The sequence below is a fragment of the Eptatretus burgeri genome, chromosome 1 (assembly GCF_056783735.1).
Source record: "Eptatretus burgeri isolate ZD-2024b chromosome 1, Ebu_testis_v1, whole genome shotgun sequence".
Taxonomy (NCBI): Eukaryota; Metazoa; Chordata; class Myxini; order Myxiniformes; family Myxinidae; genus Eptatretus; species Eptatretus burgeri.
This window is the reverse complement of record NC_140961.1, coordinates 99009961-99031845: the sequence shown is the minus strand read 5'-3', so window position 1 is coordinate 99031845 and position 21885 is coordinate 99009961. Positions and strand designations below refer to the sequence as shown.

General features: G+C 38.2%; 1 protein-coding gene and 1 long non-coding RNA gene across 8 annotated transcripts in view; one reads left to right on the top strand and one right to left on the bottom strand.

Annotated features, from left to right (window-relative positions):
- Nucleotides 1–21885, bottom strand: part of LOC147035041 (transcriptional regulator ERG-like) — a 103092-nt gene that overhangs the window by 3438 nt on the left and 77769 nt on the right. For 5 of the 7 annotated variants that reach the window (XM_085892977.1, XM_085892942.1, XM_085892936.1 and 2 more), the window contains exons 5-8: nucleotides 7929–8003; nucleotides 5905–5973; nucleotides 365–427; nucleotides 36–92 (exon numbers count right to left, since the gene is read on the bottom strand). In XM_085892977.1, the coding sequence (XP_085749103.1) occupies nucleotides 36–92; nucleotides 365–427; nucleotides 5905–5973; nucleotides 7929–8003 (264 nt within the window). The remainder of the gene's footprint in view (nucleotides 1–35; nucleotides 93–364; nucleotides 428–5904; nucleotides 5974–7928; nucleotides 8004–21885) is intronic. The other 2 variants (XM_085892966.1, XM_085892957.1) reach the window with 1 other exon arrangement.
- LOC147035043 (uncharacterized) overlaps nucleotides 7987–21885 on the top strand; it is a 14385-nt gene continuing 486 nt past the window's right edge. Inside the window, exons 1-2 of the long non-coding RNA XR_015061162.1 lie at nucleotides 7987–8266; nucleotides 19651–19743. This is a non-coding gene — a long non-coding RNA (uncharacterized LOC147035043). The remainder of the gene's footprint in view (nucleotides 8267–19650; nucleotides 19744–21885) is intronic.

Sequence of the window (21885 nt, the reverse complement as noted above, 5' to 3'; positions counted from 1 at the left end):
TTGCATTTAATTTTTGTTTATTAAAGACAACATACCTGGTTGTGATCTGTTCTCAGTGGTTTTGTTCAAACTTTGTACACTAGGTGGCGCACCTGTACGGAGAAACATTGTCTAAATTCTGCACGCTCACCATGCCGTCATTTATTGAAACACCATTTACATATTACGTATGCAGAGGAATTCAGGGTAAATTGAGTTTCACCTTGAGGTGAACCGTCAACAAATGATATCAGATGGAATTTTTCAAGGCCAGAAAATCATTTCATAAAGAAATTCCAAGAATGATCTTTCTGGAGTATTCGCATGCTATTTATTTGAGATATATCATGAGACATAACGGAGTAAATGTCGACATGTTGCTTACCCTTGGGACTTCCGGTCGTGTTGCTCGACCACCCAGCTCTCCGTGCGGCTTCAAGGGAGCCATCTGAAATCAGAAGCATCACTTTATCATTTGGTCTTCCAGAAAGAGTTTTTTTTGAATGTTTGTTAGATCTGTTAATTAGGCAAACATTTATTTTATACAACCATTCCAACTAAAAAGGTTAAAAGTTTGAAAAAGTTGCAAATTAGCCATATTAAAAAAAAACTTGAATTTATATCAGGCTGTCGACTTACTGATCACCCTCAAATCACAAGACAAATGAAAAACAATTCAGGGTTAAATCATAAAGTTGTCAACTTGATACATCTGGTACTACCTCTGCTGCACAACTTCATAGCTACTGCACTGCTGGTAATGTATTTAATGGTCTTGATTTAATCATTTTAATCACTTCCTTGGGCCCTTTCTTTGAACTCGAATTTTTCTTTCTAAAGCAATCTAAATTTTATTTATTTCATTCTCTCATTATACAGTTACCTCTCAAATAATGACACTTATTATTCTCCACTCAATAAAAGCTGCCAAGTGCTTATTGTCAATTTTGATCACGTTATTCATTTATTACTATTATTAGCTCACCTGGACTTCAATGAGGTGAGCTTATGCGATCGATCAGCGTCTATAGGTGAGCGAGTCAGTCAGTGAGTCCATAAACACTTCAGTCATTATCGCTTGAACCAAACAAATGATTTTAATGAAACTTGGCCACGAGCTTCATATCTGATGCCAAACGAAGGTCTGTTGACCGCATCAAAATCTGTGCTTATCAAGGGGTGTATGGGGGGTAGAGGATTTTAAAACTATGGGGGTAGATTGTGGTTGGATTTTTAAAACAATAAAATCAGCAATGACTTGCTCCTCTATCTGGTAAAAGTGATGACTTCAACTACTACTACTATTACTAGTATGATGACGACTACAACTTCAATGACCTCAATTATATCCACCTTCTCATGGGGTCAGCTGAGGAAGGTTTTTGACCCAAGTCTTTATCCACTGAACTGGCTGGACAGGCCTGATATTTGACTGAAGCTGATTTGGGCAAGAATTTGGAAATTGTTTCGGGTGCAGGAATGACTCACCGACTCTTTGCGAAATAGACCATGGGGTCTTTCATGGCCACCAACTAATGCTAGCAGATGAAACACCCAGTTTAACATCCAGATGAAGAACGGTGAATTTTGTGATGCAACATCCTGCCTGAAAAGCACCAATCCAAGTGTTTATAGTAGTTTTGTGAATCGAACCAGGATAGACAGTTCATAGATAAAAGTTAAGTCTACCCCTTCTGCACCATCCAGTGATAAATTCACATTCATGCTTTTAGTTCATTTTTTGAGGTCCACATAAACAACTGGAAAGGCACCAGTGTGACCACTCCTCATTTTTATAAATTCCAAAGTGAGCCAATGAAAAAAGCCAATAATTCACAAGGTTTCGGAAAAGCGATGATAATAGAAAACCTCTACACCAAGAAAACCTATAGAAAACCAAGACACCAAGGTGAACAACGAAAAGCCAAGATCTTGTGAAAAAAAGCCAAGGAGTGGTCACACTGAAGGGCACTCAATAGGGCACATACCTCCACCAAGCTGAACAGTTTACCTTTATGTATCCCACTGAGAGCCCGGATCTGCACCCGGACCTTAACCAAATTCTAAATCGGCTTGTTCTTGTGACACACCAAACAAGTTTTGTTATAACCTGTCCACAACTTCTTGAAATATCATGCTGTCTATCGTTTTGGCCCTCTCTCTTAATTATGAAAAATCACTTTACACAAGGAAATTAGACTCAGGAGGAGGCCATTTTGCCTGCTCCACATCAACACCACACCAATTTATATTAATAAAGAAAATGCAAAGTGTAAATTATTTTGTAGTTTTCTTTTTTGTATATCTTTTTATAAATTATTTTTGGGGAGTGTGCTGAAGGTGGTTCTTGGGTGAGAAATACACAACATCAAGCACACACCACACCTTGATGAGACCCCCACAGATAACTGCACAGATGCACAAAGTCCTGCCAACATCGCTATACCCCTCTATCTCCAATACTTCCAGGTACCTATCTTATTCCAATTTAAACTTATCTAGTGTTTCAGCTGCCACGACCTCTCCAGGGAGACCATTCCATGCATTAACTACTCTTGACGTAAAAGACCCGTGCCTTCCTACCATCTTAACGCTCCTCTTCTATATTCTCAGGCTGTGGTCTTTGGTATGGATACTTTAAAAATTAAAAAAAAAATATCGGATCCGCATCTTCACCAAAATCGAATCAATTTGTCCTTGTCACACACCCAATCTGTTCACCAAGTTTTGTCAGATTACTTTCATAAATTTTTGAGATATCATGCTATATATGGTTTTTGGCTCCATCTCTGAATAATGAATCACTGAAAAAATTATTGTATCCACATCTGGATCTTCACCAAAATCTAATCACTTCGTCCAAAACCATCCATAACTTTTTGAGATATTCAACTCACAGACAGACAGCAGGGGTGAAAACAAAACCTCCGTCCACCTTCGATAGAGGAGGTAATGTTTCAATTTATCTTCAGGATGTTTTTTTTAGGATGCTCATAGAGAAATCTCATAAATTAAACTAGTCAATGAAAATTATTCAGCAACTTCGGAAATTAAACACCTCCATCAAAACCTTCGTGTCTCAAGTGGCTTGATCACTCATCTAATGATTGTACACAGGTAATCTGGCAGCATAAAAACACAACTTCAGGGTAAAACACCTAAAACAAGAAGCAACGAGAAAGTCGCATTTCACACGAATGTGTCGATGGATATTCCTTCACACAAGTTGGATGTCAACCCGCTATTATGCTTGATCTCAATTGAAGGTCACACAAGAGAGATAAGTCAAACAGAGACAACAGCAGATGCTTCTCACTCGAGTTATGGTCTGAAAAATTATTCTCAAAGGTTACGTAACCTTTGACCTTTCATCTGTTGAACCCAAAAATTTAATCAGTTCATCATTGTATTCCAGTCCATATTTGTGCCAAAGTTAGCTGCAATCCCTCCAGTGGTTCACAAGTTATCGTGGTAATAACATATACGATGACAAATGGATGGATGTATCGATTGACACCTGAGCAGACAACTCAAAAACATAATGCCTCCACTCTTCGATTGCGGAGGCATGAAATGTACTCAAAGATGCATGCCGAAGGAAGAAACCACTTCCTTATTACTCGAAAGCATCCAATAAAACATGCTTGCCTTGGTTTTATGTAAACAACACTTTTAAATGTTTTTGGTGCGAACTCAGTTATGCCAGAGAGTTTTGTTAAGAATTTCCAGCAAAAATTAAATAACTAACTGTCTGCTACACTAATGTAGCTGCTGCTGTTGTTGTTTGTGTTGGCGTCATTGTTAATTACCCCAGGCACATGAAGCGAAAAGCAGGGTTAAGCAATTGGTTCATGTCCATCCGTCCACCTGTCTGTCTATAGACATCAGTTTATGATAGAGGAACAACTTATTTAAAATGAATATTATAATTTGAACACTAATCAAAACATGAATCAGAAAAAAAACCTTCCGTTTTTAACAGTACTTTATCTCTGAATTTGTCCCAATTGCAAATACGCCGAAAGGAGCGAGATAATTTTTTTAATCTGACTGCCTGTCTGGCAATCAAACAATTTTTTTTAAATCATTCCAACAGGAAACTTACTGTTTTTAAAGGAAGGACATCATAAAGGACACAAACAACAAGAACGAACAACTAATGTAGCGCGTTAGATCGTGTGGTGTAATGGACACTGCGTTGATGACGGTAAAATGGCAGTGAATTCCGGAATTACATTTATATGACTTTTACTATCTTAATTTGGATGATGTGCTGTGTTGGGTTTGCACAAAATGTAACATTTTGCATTTAGGCCATAAAGTTCCATCTTGGTTTCGTCAGATAACAAAAAACTTTGCCACGTGGCTTCAGAATCTCCGGAGTAGTTTTTTACAAACCTCAAACGAGACTCAAGGGGGCCTTTTTGAGTAATGGCTTCCTTCGTGCCACCCTACCATGCAGGCCAGACTTCTGGAGTGCTTGGGATATTGTTGTCACATGAACACAGTGACCAGTCTTTGCCATAAAGGCATGTAGCTCTTTCAAAGTTGCCATTGGCCTCTTGGTGGCCTCTCTGATCAGTCTCCTCCTTATTTGGTCATCCAGTTTGGAGGGACGGCCTGATAAAGGTAGAATCTTGGTGGTACCATATGCCTTCCACTTCTTAATGATTGTCTTGACTGTGCTCCAAGGGATATTCAAGGACTTTGAAATATTTTTATACCCATCCCCTGATCTGTGCCTTTCCACAACTTTATCCTCGAGGTCTTTTGAAAACTCCTTGGTCCACAGAATCAAAAAAAATCATGTTTGGTTTCATGAATAAATGTGGCTTCAGTTCACGCTTAATCGTTATTCTTTTCCTGAATAAATATCTTGAAAGGATGATTTTAAGGTTATTTGATGCCCTTTTATGCTAGATTGTCCTCGCCCCTCCCATGATGTCATCTTGACCTCGGGGGGGGGGGGGCGGGGGGTCACACATGCACCTTCTGCAAAATGATTTTGACTATCGTCGGAAGCTGTGGATTCTTGATGAGAAAATTATTCGTCAAATTTACTTTCTGACCAGTCTGAAGCAAGTTGTGCGGCCATTATCCATTGCGTGCTGACAATCTTTCCCTTAATTATGTCATGGCAGTTTACCTGAAATTTTTAGGGGTGGAACCTGACGGGTTTACATTTTTAACTCTAACACCTCAAAAAAAATTAGAATTGAAAACCACAAACAGTTCTTTGTGTATTATTTAAACATCAAGATAATCACAACAACAAAAATATATATTTATTTTTGGTTCTGTGGACCTTTAAGCATTTACTCAGGAAGATAGAGCAGTGATGCAATGCGAAACACCAGAATGAAATCAGGCTACCAGAGGATTTTACAGTCTGATCAAGAATCAAACCCAAGCTATCAAGCTCACAGGCAAACATGTTACATCTCAACTACACTATCATGCAATTAAATATGTAGCCAGGATTTATTTTCCACTAAAATAAATATAATTTACCATACTCATAACAAAACTACATCACATCAGTTTTCCGTGCATTGACGTTACTTGGGTTAATCTTGCGATGACATCAAAGTGGTCTGCTATTGGAGCAAGCATTATGGGTCACAAAAATTTAGAGGTGCACAAGAATGTTACGTTCAGTTTTAAACTGAAAACACCTTTCTGCCTTTTTAATTCCAAAAATAAGTTCACAAGCATTGTCGGAATTGTTGTACGATCAGGCCTTACAGACAGAGCACAATTTGCTGAAATATGCACAACTACCTGACCTTGAATGCAACAGAAAGTTCTCTTATGAAGTGCTTTTACACCAAGATGATACTCATACTTATGATCTGACAATTTCATCAAATTCTCAAATGCCATGTAAACCTTTCATGTGAACATCATTTCAGACACAACTCTCACCTGGTTTGCTGGGTAGACGGGCCGTATGATCAGAGTAGGATGGATTCGGGTAGTTGAACGCAGAGCTACCTGTAAGTACAGATGGGATCACAAGCTTGAGGAAATGCCTCAGTATCATCACATCATGACCTGCCTGCTACTGCCATTGTAACAGCTAGTATCACGGCTGTTTATGGCAAGCAGGTAGGAAACTGTTAGTGGAAAATGTAAATGAGACCAGAAAGCTCAGTTGGGTGAGAACATGCGTAAGCAATCCCATGGTAGTGCAGATAAGCAATTTTTCTGTTTTGAATTTCTCAGCATATACAGTATCAGCCCGTTTCTGGTTGTTACATATAGATGGCAAGGAGATGGCTGAACTTCCAAGACAAGGAGATGAATCAAGGCATTAATCAACAGGTCGATTTGCTGATGTGTGACTTAAATAAACCAGGTGAAATAAGAAGATGTCAAGAAAAGGCTTGTGCCAGGTTTTGCACCTGCGAGCAAGTGATGCTGTGTTTGTAATGTTTTGTGGAGAAGGAAGATGTTGTTTTGATGGAAATAGATTTTATCATGAAATAAGTGGACATTTAAGATAAATGAATCCACACTTGGATACAAATTATCGAGTGTATATACCTGCTACTTACCTTACCAATCAATCAGGAAAATCTTTCGATTTTTTTGTGGGGTACACGACTTTCCGCCCGGGTTGACGGAGCAACTGATCGATTAGTCGTACCCGATTCGTTTTTGACATCCAGCGGGAGAATTCAACAATTGTAGCTTCTGCATACATTGAGCAATTGGGTTACCTACAAACTAGTGTTTCTGGATTACCTGAGCATGTATAACAGGTAGCTAACCTTATCAAGTTGAGCAGACATCGACTGCAATGTAGTTCTCTAATAAAATGGAAAAGTTGGACTTCCTCATTCAGTAAAACTGCAAGATTTCCTTGACAACTAAATATATGTTTCCTCAACAACTCGGGCTGGTGCATTACCTAAGCAACTAAAACATCAATATTATCTCAGCGACTGGAGAGCTTCTGGCCTACCTCAACATCTCTAACATCTGGCTAATCTTCCAAAATGGAGAAGCTGGCTCATCTCACGAGGTCAAGCATCTGACTTACCCCCGGCAAATGTAACCGCTACTCATTTGTGTAAAAAGTTGGAACGGCCCGTCTTGTGAGTCTTGGATTCCACCCTCAAAGCTCAACCCTGGCTCTAAAGAAAACAGGCCAATTGTCTCAGAAGTATGCTCCAGAGCGACATCCTCAGTCTGTGTTAAAAGACTGTACTGCCATTTTAATGAGTTACATGCATAGTGGTAGCAATAACTAAAAATTGCATCAGTTCCAAGAGTACTTTCCATATGGTTTGAATGTTCATCTACTATGCAGCATCATCAACACCTGCTACAAGTGCTCAGCAAATATTAAAAGAAATACACAGTGGTATTAATGGGAAAGCCACCACAGCAACAAGTGAAACGATAAACCACTGCCAAACCACACTTTGTTTCCTCCTCTAAGTTTTACTTTTAACTCTGTCTTCCGTTTATTTTTAAAGTCTGAGAGAATTATTTACAATTCCAGCAACTAACTTGCAATTTCATTTATTTTAAGAACAAAAATTTAAGGTTAATATTTGAGATGGTGAGAAAATAGATGAATTGTTTTAGGTGGGAGATGTAGGGGTAGGCCGACATTGTAATGCGCATGCATGAATGTGTATTTTTGAAGGTATCGAGCTTCTTGGATTGAAACCCTCATGCAAGGATTGTGACCAACTAATGAACCAGAACCAGTCTTTTTCGTGTGTGTGTGTGTGTGTGTGTGTGTGTGTGTGTGTGTGTGTGTGTGTGTGTGTGTGTGTGTGTGTGTGTGTGTGTGTGTGTGTGTGTGTGTGTGTGTGTGTGTAAGCACCGTAAAGTGTGCAGTGTGTCTGAGGCAAACGGCAAAATGCATTGTGGCGCAGCAAGGCAGGCAGGCAGGGAGGAAGTGAAGTTTGCTGGGGCCTGGGCCACAGAACTACCTCGAGCCTGTGCTGTCCTGGGCGAGGGCTGGAGTGCACTATCCACGTCGTCACAAGTCAAGTGTGGGAGGGGCGCTGAAACAACAAAGCCGGCAAGACCCTGTTGAATCTGAGCAAGCTGCGCGGCCATACAAACCACACATTGCCCATGCAAGCACACACACACACACACACACACACACACACACACACACACACACACACACACACACACACACCAGAGCCATACAGCAAGCAGCAGGCTCGCAGCTCAAGTGACCCTCTCTAGCAAGCGTTACAAGCAGAACAATGTCAGGGCTCCTCACCTCTGATGGCATCAGCAAGCAAAAGAGAGACAGGTAAGACAAAGAAAGAAGTTAATTGTTAGAAACAGTGTTAGCTATCAGACTGTTGTTAATGCTCAGCTCAATTTTATCCAAAATAAAAATAGAAAGTCCCAACCAGCCTTGACTGTGTCATATATATATATATATATATATATATATATATATATATATATATATATATATATATATATATATATATATATATATATATATATATATATATATATTACGTAGTGAAGTCGTGTACACCACCACTGTGAGTAGTATAATATGCAGTGGCAACAAAACATGAATGAAGAAGTATGTATGGCACATGCTCATGCCAACACCATTATCACAACAGCACCATCTCATTCTATAATCTTTGTTGACATCTTGTTGTGGTTGGAAACACAGTAATACAAGAGAATGCTTTGCAAAGGAATATTTAAAAACAGCAATAAGCAATGATTATTAAAAATATTCTGTTGTTATTATAATTATAATAATAGTTATCCATCATCATCCTAAACAATAATTAAGGTTATATTATCAATATACTTCACCTCTCCTTGTTTAATACAGTATACATAATAGTAACCATGAATTAAATACTGGAAACACCAACATTCAGTTTGCTTTCTACATTTATAAGGGGACATCTATTTATTATGTATGCACACGAAAGAGGAAGTTTGGATTGCTCAACATGGTGTGCATGAGTTTGATTACGGTTGTTGATGGGGGAAGGGAGTTTGAGATGTAGTGTTTGTAGGAATCCCAATTTTTACACTATGTTAACAAAATACAGTACTTTCAATCTTTTCCCTTGTACTTTTTTCCGATTTCAAACTATTTATTATTATAACGTTCGATTTCTGGAACTTAGGAAGCCTGTAATTAACACATTTTAAGTCTCCCTCCACCTCGTAAGCCAAGACGTATTAAGCAATGAATTTGTAAGTTCAATAGTTGATTGAGAAATGTTTTGAGAGTGTAAATAACATGTTGGGAGATAGATACATACTATACTGATGGCCGCCACAGTCAGCTGTGACCGGAATGCCTTCGAATATGAATTAAAATTATTTTCATGAAAAGGTCGATTGTTATTAAATTGTTTTTAGGTTTGTAGTGTTATTACAGTTGGAGTGCAGATAGTTTTTCAAAAACTTATAACATATGCAAACACAAATCTGGAAGAGGGACTTAAGGTGAACTGGTGAGTACATGAAGTTGATTTTTCTTGAGACTATTGAATTATATTGTTTTGTAGAAACTTTGCCTATTTAAATCACTTTGGGTGGGTCTATTTATTCTATACACATGAGGAAATTATTTTTTTAATAATTAAAATTAATTTGATGACATCAATGGTCATGTGGTTTGGCAGCCAAATTGGATTGAAAATAAAAATCTTTAATGAAGAGGTTTACGAGGGGAGAGGAATAAAGGGGAAGTGAGGTAAGTGGTACATATATAGAGAAAGAGCGGTTGGATCAGTCCAAAATTCCACTACACTTGCATACATAATAAAAAACAACTTCAGTTAACTTTCATTTTTTTTTCATTGGTTTTTGAGGCAAGACTGCAAAATAAATAAATAAATAACTTTCTGTGCATTTATTTTCCACATCACTGTTTAAAAATAATATCCATACTTGTTTGGACACAAAACAGGTTAAAATCTATCTTGAAAGGGCCACACATATTTTGTATCAAAATTAGGAATTTTGCACTCTTTATGCCTTAATAAAAACTGAGCAGGCTTAGGTAGTGCGACATTAAATTGTGGAGACAACATTTCAACACATACTTTGTACTTAGAGTTGTGGTTCAAACTTCCAAGTACTTGGTGCATACAAGTGGAAAAGGAGGTTTAAAAAATCCGTCCACCAACCCCACCTGCACATTTGTCTATATATATATATATATATATATATATATATATATATATATATATATATATATATATATATATATATATATATATATATATATATATATATATATATATATATATATATATATATATATACACATATATGCTCTAGATAAATATATGGAAATTAGACAAAAAGGGGGGCTGTGTAGACCACTGTATGTATGTTGCATTGTCATTCCATATTTATTTCCCTTTTTCACTTAAACAACGCATTGCTGAGCATTCTCAGTCGACTTGAATAAATTATTTTCATGTACAGCATAGACTATTGTATGATTTAGCTCACATGTATAATTTTAAAAATGAGCAAGCATATTGAGATGGCATGTGATTACAGTAGTTTTATGTCATGTAGGCTTCTGGAAGCGATTGCTGTTGCAATAAAATGTAAAGTCATAATGATTGGTGCAAAACAACAACCAACTGGAAGGGCATTCGGTAGAGCATATACCTCCGCCACGTAATGCCTGATCCACGAGAACATATTGGGCCCAAATCAATACATTTTTGAAATATCGTACATTATATTGTTTTTGGCCCTCTCTCTCAATGGTGAAGAATCACTTAAAAAATTATCAGATCCAGATTCGGATATTCATTAAAATCGAATCAATTCATCCGTGACACACACCCAACGTGTCCAACAAGCTTTGTCATAATCCGTCCCCAAATTTTTGAGATATCATGCTATATATCAGTTTAGCCCGATCTCTCAACAGTGAAGAATCACTTAAAAAATTATCAGATCTGGATCTTCATCAAAATTGAATCAATTCTTCCTTGTCACACACCCAACAAGTCCACCAAGTTTCATCCAAATCCGTATACAACTTTTTGAGATATCGTACTATATATCGGGTTAGCCCGATCTCTCAGTGGTGAAAGAATCACTTTAAAAATTATAGTGGTCGGATCCGGATCCAGATTTTCACCAAAATCGAATCAGTTCATCCTTGTCATACACCATTGAGAACCTTTCTACCAAATTTCATTTGGATCTGTCCACAACTTTTTGAGACATTCTGCACACAAACAAACACACAGGAAGGGGTGAAAACATAACCTCCCTCACCTTTGGTGGTGGAGGTAATAAGTATTTATTTTTGTATACAGAAATATAAGCCCATAGAGAAAGGACAGAGAGTAACAGGTTCACTTATTCACAAAAGTTCAAAATAGGGAGAGAAAGACATCACAAACTACGCAGTTCATAGAACACCTTACCCAATGCAGTGTTCAAGTATATAATGAAACTGAAAAAAATAATGATTTGAAAGGCCGTATAAGTTTCGTGCCGGTAACACAGTGGCTATTTCATCACCCTACATCTAACACGTTACATTAATTCTTTGTGCCTGTTGTTTGTGTCCTCTAAAACAGTGACTTTCCTGTTTGGAATGATTTTAAATTTTGTTTGAGTGCCAGACAGGCGGAAAGAGTAAAACAATTATCTCACTCCTCTCTGTGCATGTTCGATCGAGACAAATTCAGAGCCAAAGTACTGTGAAAAATACAGGATTTTTTTCCAAATTATGTTCCCATTCGTGTTCAAAATATAACATTCAATTGAAATTAGATTGCTCCTCAATCATAAACCGATGTTTGTGGACAGACAGATGGACAGAAGTGAACCTACAGAAGCTCAACCTCACTTTTCGCTTCACGTGCATGGGGTAATTGTTGAATGGCAGGTTGGAAGGGGGCTGGGGGGGTGCAGAGGGTCAGTATGGGAAAAAGTATGAGGTAATGATGGGCAGCACTCTTGAAGCACAAACACACACACATACACAACTGAAAAGAACCCTCGGAACAAACTGAGAACAACAAAACTTCACAGCTTGCTCCATGAATCGTGATCGATTAATAAAACAGAAATGGATACTTCAAAACATGGGAGGACTCTGTTCCACCTTCTGAAACTCGTATGTATATGGAGATAACCATTAACAAAAACACACACACACACCTTTCCTCCTTCCTCGCATCCAGAAGAGTCATTATGAGATAGGAATGGAGAGCTTGAGGTTGTGGAGATGACAGAAAAACACAAAGGAGTAAAGACCTAGCTTTGCTTTCTCCAGAACCGGAACTTAACAAACGCTTGACTCGACAGATCCAACTAGATGTCTGAAGGGCAAGTGGTCATGAAACCAACCCCATGTCGGCAGATAAGAGAGCAGCTCTGAATCCCACAAATATGTTGATTTGAGATTAATCAGCAAAAAGCAATACATCTCCATCTCACAAGCTGTAACTTCCATGGAACCAAGATAACAGATGTTACCCACAAATCATTATATCATGCATAGCAGAGGTCAAGATCACATGGGAAAAAAATCTCAATGTATATCAAAATCCCATATTTTAAACTGCATTGAATTTTTGCTTCTAACATGCATGATGTTTCATTTATTCTTTTGATTGAGTCCAAGACCAAAGCACTAGCTCAAAGTGTAAAAAGGATCTTGTGCAACACCATACTATGTGAAAATACCTTCTTTTTTATGTCCACATGAATGTAAACAAAACATTGGGATTCACAATCCATTTGGTGCACAGTACGCTCCGTATCACAAAATTTCTTTCGAGGAGTCACCAGAATGATGGTTTTCACTCGGATATCTCTCCGTAATGAATGAACTCATGGGACCAAACAACTTGGACTTGAGAATACGTTGGATGAAATATCCGACAGAGTCAAATATTTTCTTTCAGAAACTTTTCACACCTGATCTAAAACCATAACCCGTTTGTATATTGTCGTGCTTTGAAGGAATCGAGCAAATAAAAGTTCTCAATGATGAATTATCAAAAGATAATTGTATAAGGTTCAGAAGTGGAAGTTATATAGTATTGAAATCAAGAAACTTGCAGAATGAAATCACGCAATCAAGTTAATGTTCATAAAGAAAAACTGCAGTTTGTATCATATATCTAGGTTACTGTATGTTCACGGTTGCAATATTTGTAACATGCAATATTTGTTTGCAATCCCACAAAAGGTAGCAATTATCGTTCCAACAGCTTGAACTGTATTCCATTTTGAAACAACAAGAACCAAGATGTGGATCAATGCTTCTTCCCATTTGACAATGCCTTCTCAGGATCATTTCTCTTTTTTGGGATAAATTTCAGGGAGACAAAAATGATCACCAACACTGCCTTTAGGTAAAATCGAATTCATTTATACATGTATTTTGTGCTGGATTTCTCAAATGGTGATTGATACGAGTATTCAAATTGATCGATGTAAAAGTGAGAGGTGATAAGTGTGTTTCCTGTGTCACATAGGTGTAATCACAACAGACCACCAAGGCATACCTCCTTTCACACAGAGATCTTCTTACATGATAATAAACCATAATCAGGAGCTCATAAATATTTGCACCAAATGAAACAGATTCAGAATCCTTGCACGGCTGCCACTAATTCTCAGATTTGTTCATCCCACAAAGCTACAATGCTGTTCCTACAATGTGTGATGCACGCAATGCTTTTCCTTGCAATTACAAACGAGAAAGAACAATTAGAGATTGTAGACCCTTACCAGAACTTGTTTTGTTTGGTGGTGTATTTGTGTTTGTGTGGTCTGTAGACAATGCATTGACGACTTAGGTTTATGTTCATATAGTGGACAAACAGACCTTTTCAGTTTCATTGCATGGGTTCACGTTAAATTATATGGATTATATAGATGTAGGTACGTAAGTATTTTATAGATGCACTTATTTTACTGACGTAGACGTATTTTTATAGCACGCACATTATAGATGCACTCCCTTTCTTAATACACCGACTTCATAGACATGCTCACATTCTAATAGTATGTGCTCTGTAGATGTACTGACGCTATAATTGGACATACTTTATGGACGTACTCACACTCTAATTGGACATACTTGAAAGATGTACTCACATTCTAAATGTACATACTTTATAGACGTACTCACACTCTAATTGTACATACTTTATAGATGTACTCACATTCTAATTGTACACACTTTATAGACGTACTCACATTATAATTGTACATACTTTACAGATGTACTCACTCTAATTGTACATACTTTACAGATGTACTCACTCTAATTGTACATACTTTACAGATGTACTCACTCTAATTGTACATACTTTATCGATGTACTCACATTCTAATTATACACACTTTATCAACGTACTCAGATTCTAATTGTACACACTTTATCGACGTACTCACATTTTAATTGTACATACTTTACAGATGTACTCACATTCTAATTGTACATACCTTACAGATATACTCACATTCTAATTGTACATACTTTATAGATGAACTCACATTCAAATAGTATGTGCTCTGTAGATGTACTGACACTATAATTGGACATACTTTATACACTCACATTATAATTGGACATACTTTATAAATGTACTCACATTCTAATTGTACACACTTTATAGACGTACTCACATTATAATTGTACATACTTTACAGATGTACTCACTCCAATTGTACATACTTTACAGATGTACTCACTCTAATTGTACATACTTTACAGATGTACTCACTCTAATTGTACATACTTTATCGATGTACTCACATTCTAATTATACACACTTTATCAACGTACTGAGATTCTAATTGTACACACTTTATCGACGTACTCACATTTTAATTGTACATACTTTACAGATGTACTCACATTCTAATTGTACATACCTTACAGATATACTCACATTCTAATTGTACATACTTTATAGACGAACTCACATTCAAATAGTATGTGCTCTGTAGATGTACTGACACTATAATTGGACATACTTTATACACTCACATTATAATTGGACATACTTTATAAATGTACTCACATTCTAATTGTACATACTTTATCAACGGACTCACATTCTAATTGTACATACTTTACAGATGTACTCACATTCCAATTGTACATACTTTACAGATGTACTCACATTCCAATTGTACATACTTTACAGATGTACTCACATTCTAATTGTACATGCTTTACAGATGTACTCACATTCTAATTGTACATACCGTTGCGAATTCGCGCCCGCCGGCGTGCGGACGGCCATGTCACTCGAATCGCAACTGCGTCGCCCACCGGACGGACAATTCAGTCGTGACCCTCTCGGAACAACGCCGGGAGCTAGTCACGGGTGGGGGTTTAACCCCACCACGACCGTGCCAATTGCCCACCCTCGCAGGATAGGGTTGCTCGCTAAATTCGATCTACCTAAGTACCTGCGCGGATGGTCGACCGGGCGATCGTACCACGCCACAGGCCGACTCCGGACACGATCCGCTTAAGCGGTCCGTTCCATGCTACAGTGATAACCGAGCGGTGTTATCGTCGGCCTCGACGGTTCCGATTAATTACCAGGCGTATTAATCCCACTACGAACCCTTTACGTGAAGCAGGATGGAGGGTCAATAAAAGAGGAAAAGAGACGAAGCAGAGCGGGCACAGTTCAACAAGCAAGCATTTTATTCACACGCACACACAGACAAGCACGTAAGGCACGTATTTACAGCAATACACAATCAAAATGCACATATAGTAACTAGAACAATAAAAGCAACGATGCAGAGCTACACCCGAATACGCGTACACACGGCAACACTGAAACAGTTCTACTTTAGCCAGACTGGCGCCACCCACGGACATTCACACCAAATCCCCAAAGAAAAGAAAGTCACGACTTCCCTTTTGTCTCTGGTGAGTCCCTCTACCGCGACAGTCAGCGTGGTCGCGCCTGGCCCCGACCTCTCTTGTGGCAGGCGAACCCTCTCCGGCACTCCCCGTCCGGACGCACAGGTCCACCTCGCAACGGGCGCTGCCGAGTCTCCCGTCCGTGCCTTTGTGACAGGCCCGATCGCCAAGGCACGGGCGTAGGACCTCTTCCTGATGACCAACCAACCGAACCACCAGCCAAGATGAAGAGGAAGAAGAACCACGAGAGGGAGCCTTTTCGGAAACCTTCTTTTTGGGAGCCTCTCAGGGAGCTTTTTTCCGCCCGCCCGTGTCCGTCTTTTATCGCGCGGGACTTCGCCCTTCCGCCCCACCCCGTTTTCGGCCCCGCCTCCCTTCTAGAGTACATACTTTACAGAGTACATACTCCCTTCTAGAGTACCTTCATTCTAATTGTACATACTTTACAGATGTACTCACATTCCCATTGTACATACTTTATAGATGTACTCACTCTAATTATACATACTTTACAGATGTACTCACATTCCAATTGTACATACTTTATAGATGTACTCACATTCTAATAGTACATACTTTACAGACGTACTCACATTCAAAATCTACATACTTTATAGACATACTCACATTCCAATCGCACATACTTTATCGATATACTCACATTCTAATTCTACATACTTTATAGATGGACTCACATTCTAATTCTACATACTTTATCGATATACTCACATTCCAATCGCACATACTTTATCGATATACTCACATTCTAATTCTACATACTTTATCGATATACTCACATTCTAATTCTACATACTTTATAGACGTACTCACATTCCAATAGCACATACTTTATAGATGTACTCACATTCAAAATCTACATACTTTGCAGACATCCTCACATTCCAATAGCACATACTTTATAGATATACTCACATTCTAATTCTACATACTTTATACATGTACTCGCATTCTAATTGTAAATACTTTTAGACGTACTCACTTTCTAATTGTACACACTTTATAGATGTACTCCCATTCTAATTCTAAATACTTAATGGACGTACTCACATTATAATTGTACATATTTTATGGATGTAGTCACATTATAATTGTACATATTTTATAGAATATGTTGTCACATTCCAATTGTACATATTTTATAGATGTCGTCACATTCTCATTGGCAAACTTCATCGATGTACTTGGTTGAAAAAGGATAATGTGTAATACTCGCTACCACCAGATGGCGTTTGTGGCCTATGTTTTCACATGATGTGTCGTTTCATTAATCGGAGCCAAATGCAGTATCCTCTGGCGAGAGTAAAATCATCACAGTGACAAGAAGGTCCATACATCTCACAGATGTTGACCTTGAATGACCATTGCAATTTGGCCATATTCATTATTATGTATTTTCTTGAATTGTTGTGACATATTCTGCTTATTTTTTTTTCTTCAGTTGGGTCGGGTCAGTATGTGGAGTTGGGGCCTTTTTGTCAGCAGCCAAGTAATGTCCATGTACTTTTTAAGTTGCTATAAGGACATTTAAACATCAACCAAGGTCAAAGAGTGGACTGGCACCACGTGAGGAACAGACCACGTGCGACCGGTCAAAAATGTTGGTGCTTTCTAGGACCCATCTGCCCATGAAGCGGGAGACAGGGTTTTCGTGTGTGTGTGTGTGTGTGTGTGTGTGTGTGTGTGTGTGTGTGTGTGTGTGTGTGTGTGTGTGTGTGTGTGTGTGTGTGTGTGTGTGTGTGTGTGTGTGTGTGTGTGTGTGTGTGTGTGTGTGTGTGTGTGTGTGTGTGTCTGTCTTCACTATTTCAGCTTTTGTCATCAAATTTTCAACAAACCCTTATAATAAGAACTAGCAGACAGAGTACCCACCCCACAGGCGATCTTGTTCCAAGCATGCAACGCATTCTTCTGACGTCTACCTTTATTTGGATGGTGTATATTTAACTGACAGCTGCTTCAATCATTCCCGAAAATTAAATAAGAACCTGGGTTATGTACATCAAGCAAAAAACATACAAACTATTTATAATTCAAAACACCTCACTGCACTGGAAAACGTGAATACAGGAATACTGTACTGTAAATGGTGGAGACTTGTAATACCCTTCCACACCTGGAGGCGGCACTACACGATATACATTGACATGGAGAATTTCCCAGGTCGAAAAACCAGTTAAAACCAGTACACATTTTCAACTCGTCTTTAACTGGTCTCTATTGGTTCTAATTGGTCTTTAACTGGTCTCTATTGGTTTCAACTGGTACCAGTTAAATTCAGTCAGAATTCCAATTTCCCAGTTGAAAAAACCAGTAGCTCATATTTGTACCAGTTAAAGTCTTACTGGTTCCAGTTGATACCAGTTGCAATGTACTGGTCTCCCAGTTGATACCAGTTATTAAATACAATTGTATTTCAACTGGTAATATATCACTCTATTCCAATTTCCATATTAAAACCAGTAAGAAACCAGCTGGCTTTACTGGTACCAGTTGGCTACTGGTTTTCAACTGGTACCAGTTGACCAGTAAGCTACTGGTCTTTACTGGTTTTTCGACCTGGGTTGCATCTCACCCCCACCCCCAAGACCACCAGCAAAGATTAAAACACCCCAATACATTAATTGGGGTCATGCTGATCTGATGTAGCAAGTCTGGATGCAATTGGCCCAGGACTGTAGGAGGAGCAGCACAACAAACAAACGAACAAAACACAAACAAATACTGGTTCATGAATTATAGTAAGGATATGGAGAAGACTAATTAATAATTGGGTCAAAGTGCAAAGTCACAGTAAAGAAAAAGAGGCCTAACTAGCCTGTCCACTGTGCATCAGAGCAAGATGGCCAGGTTTAATTTTTAATCGTTTCCATTTTCTTTCTTTATTTACCATTGAGCTTGAGTGCATCTGGCCAGGCGAGAACTTTTTTTACCATTTGAGCTTTTGTCATCAAATTTTCAACAAACCTTTTTCCTTATAAGAATATTATAACATCCTTATAAGAATATTGAGAAAACAAATGAATACATTTTTACTTTTTTTAGCTGCTGTTTTCATAAAATTTAGTTTGAGTACATAGCTGATGCAAACAGGCTTTCTATTCGAGATACTTTCTCGTTGCCAGTTGTTTTACAGCACCATGGACACCATCCTCTATTTAATCCTCTCACTCCCAGCATTCCCATCATGCAATTGCAATCCCACTTTTCAACTTTAGACAATTGCAAATAAAGCAGCACACTATACGAGTATTGTCCCCATACTCCCACCTCCCCCACCCTTTCATCCTTTTTTCCCCCAAATGCTCCGATTTACATCAGCCTCGCACGAGGTGCCACAGCAGGAAAATAAGAGCAAACAAAACAAATATCAATTCAATTTAAGAAATATCTTAGGACTGATAAATAAATGACCCGCCATATCTCTCCTCTCGCAGCCGGTTCTTGGATGGTCCTGCTAACTCGACAGGTTTATCTCCATAGACTGTTTATCATTGCTCCTGTGCTGATGGTCCAGCATCCACAAATAGGATACACTACTTACTACAGCAGCGTCATGAATGCTGAATTAAACATGCTTCCAATAAAGTAATGAAATCCAACACAGAACACCCTCTCCTCCACCTCTTAATTAATAAAGTGAACATGCCAAACAGAACTATTACTTCATCACACCCCTACAGTTGGAGTCAAACACACACACCCTTGTGGAAAATGTCAACGCTGTTCTGATTTCTTCCACAAAGGTCATGCTGAACACCTACAGCGATGAGTCAAGGGAGTCGGGGGTGCACTGTGGGAGCTGAATTTCCCTTCATCTTTAGGATGATCTGATACAAGTAAGTCATGACAAAAACAACTAATATGTGCTACTTTAGCCACAACTGCACTTAAAAAAAACACCTAAAATGCAACGCAATACATCAGGGGTTCATTATTATTATTATTTTTATTTTTTTTAAGTCACTGCTTTGAAGGAAGTAGGCTTCTGGAGATTCATCACTGATGGCCGAGGGTCTGGGAGGCATCGAGACCACCAGTAGCTGAGAGTGTCTGGAAGCTTGAACAGGCAATCTCCAGTTTAAGCTCCAGTTTTTAAGTGGACTCACCAGCTAATATTTATAATTATTTTTTATTTGATGTTACTCCAGTTTAAACTCCTGGATGGGTTTGAGCGTTGTGGAGTAGCAGCTGAAACTCAAATCCTATCCAGGTGGTTCCTCCTGATGACTCCATCTTTGCTCTTTACTTATTTGGTTTCCTTCCTGGTCTTCTGTTCGATTTCTTATTAATGTGATGGAAAATTTTGCCTCTTCGCCAATTCCTGAGAATCATACTTTTTGGAGATGATTGCTTGATCCAAATTACGTAACCTAAACAATGATTAAAATAAATTCAGAACAATGGTTTAAAGAAACACAAAACAATGTGTATTTTGGATATTCTTCAGGTTCCAATGAAGTATAGTAGGATACAATATTTAAATCCAACACAGAACACCCTCTCCTCGAATCGCGAGTTGAATGATTGGAACATTTATATTTGCTTTACAAACAAATTGAAAGATGTGCATCAAATGATTCCAAAGAATACATTGTGATAAATAACAGAAATTGAAAAGAAAAATGTTCAACTTAATACACCACTGGTGTATTCACAAGGTGACAGGTCTAATTCTGAACTTTCCTTGTGCAAAATAATTCACAGTCTCCACCCTCGCTCACTATTGTCAGTGTCTGTCAGATATATTTAAGGCCATAAGGTTATCCAATAATGAGGTAATGTTGTTTCTACCTCACTCTGTTTAGCGAAAGTTTGAACTTGCACATTCCAGCTCATCAAATAACAGCAAGACCCCCATTACCTATCTGCCATCTTCCTGTAACTCGTCCAAATCTTTACCGCAGATTTTAGATTCATCTACATCAAGAGTCTTTTCAGAATTTTTCAAATTGTATCGAAAACCTTTTGGTTTGGCCAACTTGCGTCTGAATTTCTTCCTCGGCAAAAGCTTGTTGGCTGATTTTGCTCCCGACATTCAGAAGAGTGGATTTTTGGACAAATACTGAAGGAGATCTTTTTCATTTGCCTGTTGATATCACCATTCATTTCCTACAGTTGGATACAACCAGTGATGGCGAAAGCCTTTTAATATTCTCATCAAAATCTAAATAATTTGAACTGCAAATGCGATTGCCGAAAAGTGGCTTTTGGCTCAGTTGTATCATCGAACTATTGCCAAACACCAAATTACAAATAATTATTTATCATATGTGCAGTACCGTCAGTAGAGTTTGTTGTCCTGGAAAATTAGTTCAACCACTTGACAGATTGTGGAACTCCAACTTTGTTCCTGGAATTAATGTTGGTTAGTTTTAGAATGCACATAGCTTTGTGATAATGATCAAAGTGAAGCACTGTCCATGAATATATGTGGATAGAACCCAGGCCAATGAACAAATATAGTTTTCCATTCCTTGGTTTGTGATTGTTCACCAGCCAAATTTAAGCTGTCAGTGCAAATTGAAATGCCGGCAGTGAAATAAAATACTCATGTGATTTATTGTTCTTCAATCTGAACATGTAGCACAATAGGTGTTTAACCCCAATTTGTCAAACAAAAATATACCTTATGTCCAGGATCCAAGCCTGGAGAGAGGAAACAGATGGATATATATATATATATATATATATATATATATATATATATATATATATATATATATATATATATATATATATATATATATATATATATATATATATACACATATACATATATCCATCCACTGGGACCAGACTCTGTGCATAGCATTGGTGCTCCTTAAGCAGTCTCCTTGGCGATTGGGCACAATGCTCGACAGGCCACCACTCGCACACAGGATACCAGCAAGCTGTCACTCATTTTGCCAACCTCAGGAGGATGCCAGGCAGAGTTAACCCCACCTGGTATTAATTCAACAGCCAAGTGGGATTTGAAC